At 45.6% G+C, this 5,955-nt stretch overlaps 1 protein-coding gene across 1 annotated transcript; it reads right to left on the minus strand.

Annotated features, from left to right (window-relative positions):
• Positions 1–196: 196 nt before the first annotated feature.
• LOC116400355 (AFG3-like protein 2) lies at positions 197–4,705 on the minus strand. The gene is made up of 8 exons (XM_031878147.1): positions 4,089–4,705; positions 3,599–3,706; positions 3,371–3,496; positions 3,172–3,282; positions 2,939–3,054; positions 2,596–2,796; positions 2,067–2,261; positions 197–1,882 (listed from the first exon to the last, which is right to left on the minus strand). The coding sequence occupies exons 1-8, from the start codon at positions 4,258–4,260 to the stop codon at positions 1,643–1,645; spliced, it is 1,269 nt and encodes a 422-aa protein (XP_031734007.1). The 5' UTR covers positions 4,261–4,705; the 3' UTR covers positions 197–1,642.
• Positions 4,706–5,955: the final 1,250 nt, after the last annotated feature.

Consider the following 5,955-nt stretch of genomic DNA (forward strand, 5'->3'; position numbering starts at 1 on the left):
TATATACATACACACACACACACACACGTATATACATACACACACACACACACACGCATACATACACACACACACACACACGCATACATACACACACACACACACATATATACATACAAACATACATATATACATACAAACATACATACATATATACACATACATACATATATATCCTTCAGCAGCTGCTCCTTTAGACTAAAAACACATTTTATATCTTATAGATTTATATTTATCATGTTTGTGTCTCAGCTCTGCACTTCCGCCATACGACACTTCCTGTACGACTGGCTTCAAAATAAAAGACTGCAGGATTTATGGACAGAAACTTGCGTCTGTTACTACAGTAAAAGTACTAATACCACAGTGTAGAAATACTCTGACAAGTAAAAGTCCTGCATTCAAAAAGCTGCGTAACTGATATTACAAAAGCATCAAAATATACGTTAAATGTTCTTTTATTTAACACTAAATGTAAACCGTTTAAATAAAGCTTTGCGCGTCAAACGGTTGATAGATTGATTTATTTCTCTGACTTTGTTCAAATGATTAAAACATTTGACTAAAGAACACATATACACATTATTGTTACACATCATATTACAGGTGACCAGTAACTGACCAGCAACTGACCAGCAACCCACCAGCAACCGACCGACAACCGAACGATAACCGACCAATAACCGACCAATAACCGACCAGGAACTGACCAGGACCTGACCAGGAACTGACCAATAACTGACCGGTAACCCATCGGTGGTTCTAAGGAGAACTCCACCACAACTTCTATTGAGGGACCACCTGGAACCAGAAAACTCAAGAATCCACATCTAGAACCTGAAACAGGGTTCTACAGCTCGGAGATTAAGTAAAAGTAGAACCCAGAGAAATGTTCTAGATCTCAATGACAGTAGGAGTCAGAGCTGGTCCTAGTTTACTCAGTGAGCAGGTTCTAGGAGTCAGAGTTGGTTCTAGGAGTCACGCTGGTCCTTGTTTACTCAGTGAGCAGGTTCTAGGAGTCAGAGCTGGTCCTAGTTTACTCAGTGAGCAGGTTCTAGGAGTCAGAGCTGGTCCTAGTTTACTCGGTGAGCAGGTTCTAGGAGTCAGAGCTGGTCCTAGTTTACTCAGTGAGAAGGTTCTAGGAGTCAGAGCTGGTCCTAGTTTACTCAGTGAGCGGGTTTCTATGAGTCAGACGCTCGGGTTCCACTGATTCCTGTTGCTCTCTGAAAGCTTGCAGTGGAACAATGGCTGTCGACTGTATCGTATCTTTTCCAGTAAATATCACAACATGAAACGTGTTTTCTGTGTACGTGATGTAGCATCTTATTGTTATGACTGATCTGTTCACCTGTAGAATGTATTGACAGTCCTGTTCCTCTTAATGAAGGCTTTAGACTCGGTTATTCAACAGCTGTTACAACTCAAGAGTTTATAAACTCTGTGTGATGGTTCCACGAGGTTCTAGAACCATGAGGTGGTCAGTGAGAGGGATTCTCCGCCACCAAGATGGAGAACCCTCGATAATCAAAGTTCTGGTGGGTGGGTCGGTAAAGGATGGTGGCTCAAAGAAAAGCTGTATTCGAGGAGTGGATGATATTTGAGATACATGCGAGGGTGATGGGTCAGAATCCATCACAGGGTTCTAGAAAGGCATTCCTCCAGAGATCTGGCGGGCGACCTGCTCCTCCGGGCTCTCCTCCTTGTCCTTCCTCTCCTGGTTCCAGTCCTTCAGACCCTCCGGCAGCGTGGTGTCCTCGTCCATGCCTCCGGTTCCCTCCACAAAGTCGTCGTACGTCGACTTCTCTCCAAACGGACGTTTTCCCAGCAGCTCCACCATGTCGCTCTTATCCAGAACCTCCTTCTCCAGCAGCCGCAGCGCCACCTGCAGGATGAAGCGGGAACACAGAACAGGGTCAGAACACTGATCTGGAGGAAAGGGTTCTACCAGTCAGTGCTGGTTCCATCAGATGGAGAATGACCTAGAACCCTGCTCATCTGGGTTCTGCCTGCCCCCTTTCTATCACATGTATGTAGAACAAAAAACAGCATCAGAACCATCTCGGTACCTTCTCCACCTCGGGCCTCTTGTCACTCAGCAGTCGGTGGGTTCTCTGGTGCGCCTCGGCGATGAGAATTCGAACCTCGGTGTCGATGAGACGAGCCGTGGCTTCACTATACGGTTTCTCCAGAACCATCTCACCCTGCCGGGGGAGGGCGAAGGACACCTGACCCACCTTCGCATTCATCCCGAACTGAACGATCTGCAGCAGAAACCAGGAGGTCAGACAGGAACAGGAACAATAATTCTATTTGATGCAGGTTTAATAAAGAGCTTCTTCTGTGAGGCTGCTTCACTCGTGGTGTGAAGGAGAGAAACCAGCTCCTTCCTTCTGCTGCTGTCACACTTAATCAACACTGCTTCAGTAGAAACAATTCACTTATTCAGTGTCAATGAAACCGTTCATGACCTGTGCATACGCGCTCTGCATGACCTCTGACCCGTGAGCGGACGTCTCTGCGTGACCTCTGACCCGTGAGCGGGCGTCTCTACGTGACCTCTAACCCGTGAGTGGACGTCTCTACGTGACCTCTGACCTGTGCGTAGGCGCTCTGCGTGACCTTCCGGAGGTCGTCCTGAGCTCCAGTGGTGATCCGTCCGAAGAAGATCTCCTCGGAGACTCGGCCTCCCAGAGTCATACACATGCGGTCCAGCAGCTGCTCCTTGGTGTACAGGTACTGCTCTTTGGGGAGGTACTGAGCATAACCTAGACCCTTCCCTCTGGGGATGATGGACACCTGCACAGGTAACAACATGCTCCGTCACACACGATCAGCTATCAAACGCTCACCCGCTTTCACCACAGCAGCTGAGGCTCATGGGTATTACGGTAGCATGACATCATGAACCTGTACGAGGAGGAAGAACAGGAAGCGTGACCTTCAGCAGAGGGTCGGCGTGCTCCAGGAACCATCCTGCCACGGCGTGACCGGCCTCGTGATACGCCACTGTCTTCTTCTCCTCCGGCTGCAGGACCTGAGTCTTCTTCTCCAGACCTGCAACACAGACACGGTCACCGACGGGACTCCATCAGAACGTGGCGCTTTTTGCGTGGCGCCATCACAGTGCGAATAAAGTTTTACTGATGATTGTTATACTAGCTCAGCTCTCACCTCCGATCACTCTCTCGATGGCCTGCTCAAAGTGCTTTTGGTTGATGGCGTCTGAAAGGTGGCGAGCGGCGATCAGCGCCGCCTCGTTGCAGACATTGGCGATGTCGGCACCTGACAGACAGAGAGCAGGGAGAGGAAACCCAGTGAGGTCGAGGGTTCGGCGGTTTGATGGAAGGGTGAATTCACGCGGCGTGTTTACCTGAGAATCCAGGTGTGAGGGCGGCCATCTTCCTGGCCAGAGCGTCTTTGTCCAAGTCCACCTCCAGCTTCAGAGGACGCAGGTGGACTTTAAAGATGGACGCTCGACCTTTGATATCAGGAGGACCTGAGACACAGAAACAAATGGTTTATATTGTTTTCATGCACTAATAAAGTTCTTATTATTCTAGGAACGATAGATCAGACTCAGCTATCCATCGTTCCTCACCGATGTAGATCTGTCTGTCGAAGCGTCCGGGTCTCATGAGAGCCGGGTCCAGGATGTCGGGTCTGTTGGTTCCTGCTAGAACCACGACGTTGGTCGCCGTGTTGAACCCTAAAGCCCAGAGAAGAGTGAGACGTGAAGATCACATGACTGCAACCTTTAATGAAGAGCACGTCTTTAATATTAGAGACATGTCAATCACTGTGTAGCCCCGCCCTAAAGCATCCGCTGCTTTATGGTCTGTTTGACTCTAAATGGACCATAATGTACTAAATGAACATCATGCTGTATTGAAGAAGACTTGAAACTAGAGATTGAGACCATAAACTCATGTTTACAATGTTTACTGAGGTAATAAATCAAGAGAGAAGTAGAGTCATTTTCTCATAGACTTCTATACAACCAGAGGAGTCGCCCCCTGGTGGACACTAGAGAGCCATCAGCACCTGGGGGCGGGACTAACGCAGCCTGAAAGGCAATCGTCGTCACCCACCGTCCATCTCCACCAGCAGCTGGTTCAGCGTGTTCTCCTGCTCGCTCTGTCCTCCGAAGTTTCCTCGTCCTCGCTTCCGTCCCACGGCGTCGATCTCGTCGATGAAGAGGATGCAGGGAGCGTTCTTCCTCGCCATGACGAACAGATCTCTGACCTGCACAGGAAGTGACATCAGGTAGAGGTCAAAGGTCAACCCACCACAGCTGAATGTGTTTAAATTTAGGCTACAACCACACTAATACAGCATCGTTTTCTAAATGATCTACGTCCAGACTAACGGGCCTGAAAACAAACATCAGGCGACCCTTTACGTACACCGGGCGCGATGGTGCCGGTGTAAACAGGAAGTAGATTGGTTGCTTAGTTACAGAAAATACAACAGATTACTATAGTAGTCTCAAACAGTGAAAGGTCGTGTTCGATACTTAATTCCTCTATAAGCTCAAACAGACACAGTTCGTGGAAAGATTTAGAGGTTTCATTTAATTACAACGCTTCAGGTCCTTATCTCTCTCAGAACAAAGGTCCTTGCAGGACAATAAAGTACATCTTATTTTAACTCACACATACTGGTTTACTAGATTATGATCAACTAGAAAATGCATTTCCTGCTGAAAATGCGTTGGAATGCTGAAAGGAATTGCAAAAACATTGCTGAAAATAGATATCCAATTCAAAAAAAAGTTCAAAAAGTTTAAAGATTACAAATATGATTCATATCACACCTCTCCTGAAAGAGCTGAACATTTTGATATTCGAACGGTTTCTGTGGCTTAAAAAGTTTCATCAGTGGTGATATTTGTAGTAGTAGAAGTTGTAGTTGTAATAGAAGTATTATTAGTTAGAAGAAGTAGTAGTATCAGTAGTCGTAGTAATAGCTGTAGTAGTGGTCGTAGTATTTAATATAACAGTAGTAGAAGTAGTAGTAGTAATAGTAGCAGTTGTACTAATAGCTGTAGTAGTATTAGTACTGGTAGTAGCATGAATAGCAGTAGTAGTAGTATAAGTAACAGTGGTAGTAATAATATTGATGTAGCAGTAATAGTAATACTATATTAGCAGCAGCAGTAGTCGCAGTATTAGTAAGAGCATTCATTTTTTTCAACAAAAAAGCCTAATTTTGAGTTTAATCCAGTTAATCCATGGGGCTTTTATTTTGAAAGGGTGGGATGAGAGCGAGAGACTGTGTGTAACTGGTTGCCATGGTGAGGACGCACCTGGTGTTAGAGGCAGACTGATTAAGAAACATTGCAGTAAACAGTGATTTTGAACAAAACCTCCTTTTAACAAATTAGCAGGAGTCTGAGTGCCAAAATATGGATAAAAAGCTTAATAATTCAAAAAGTTTAAAGATTAGAAATATGAAGAGATATAGCCGGCATGAGCTGAAAGAGCTGAACATTTTGATAGTTGAATGGTTTCTGTAGCTTAAAAAATGCAGAAGTAGAAGAGGTCAAGAAAACGTACGGAAGAAATAGTTGAATAAAGAATAGGATAACAATACTTGGAATGCTTAACAGCATTCCAACAATAAATGTGATCAACACACGTCTCTCACTCGGAGCTCTGCTGGAGGCTGAAGTCTGTCGTACATTTATACTTTTGTTCCTTTACAGTTTCTGTGTGGACGTCACAATAGTTACAAAAAATAAGCCTTAATTAAAGCTGCGAGCAGCATTGATCGGGCCCTCGCAACTTCACGCACGTCAAGGGTACTGGTAGGACTTTGGTTGACGCGGCCATGCATTTCTGTGACCATCATACACAGCACCTGGAAATTGCAAAAACGACACTAGAAATTCATACAAAATTCAAAATGGCTGACTTCCAGTTGGGTTTAGAGCATGGACCCCTAAGACTTTTTTTT

The sequence above is a fragment of the Anarrhichthys ocellatus genome, unplaced genomic scaffold (genome assembly GCF_004355925.1).
Source record: "Anarrhichthys ocellatus isolate YVR2014 unplaced genomic scaffold, GSC_Weel_1.0 scaffold164, whole genome shotgun sequence".
Taxonomy (NCBI): Eukaryota; Metazoa; Chordata; class Actinopteri; order Perciformes; family Anarhichadidae; genus Anarrhichthys; species Anarrhichthys ocellatus.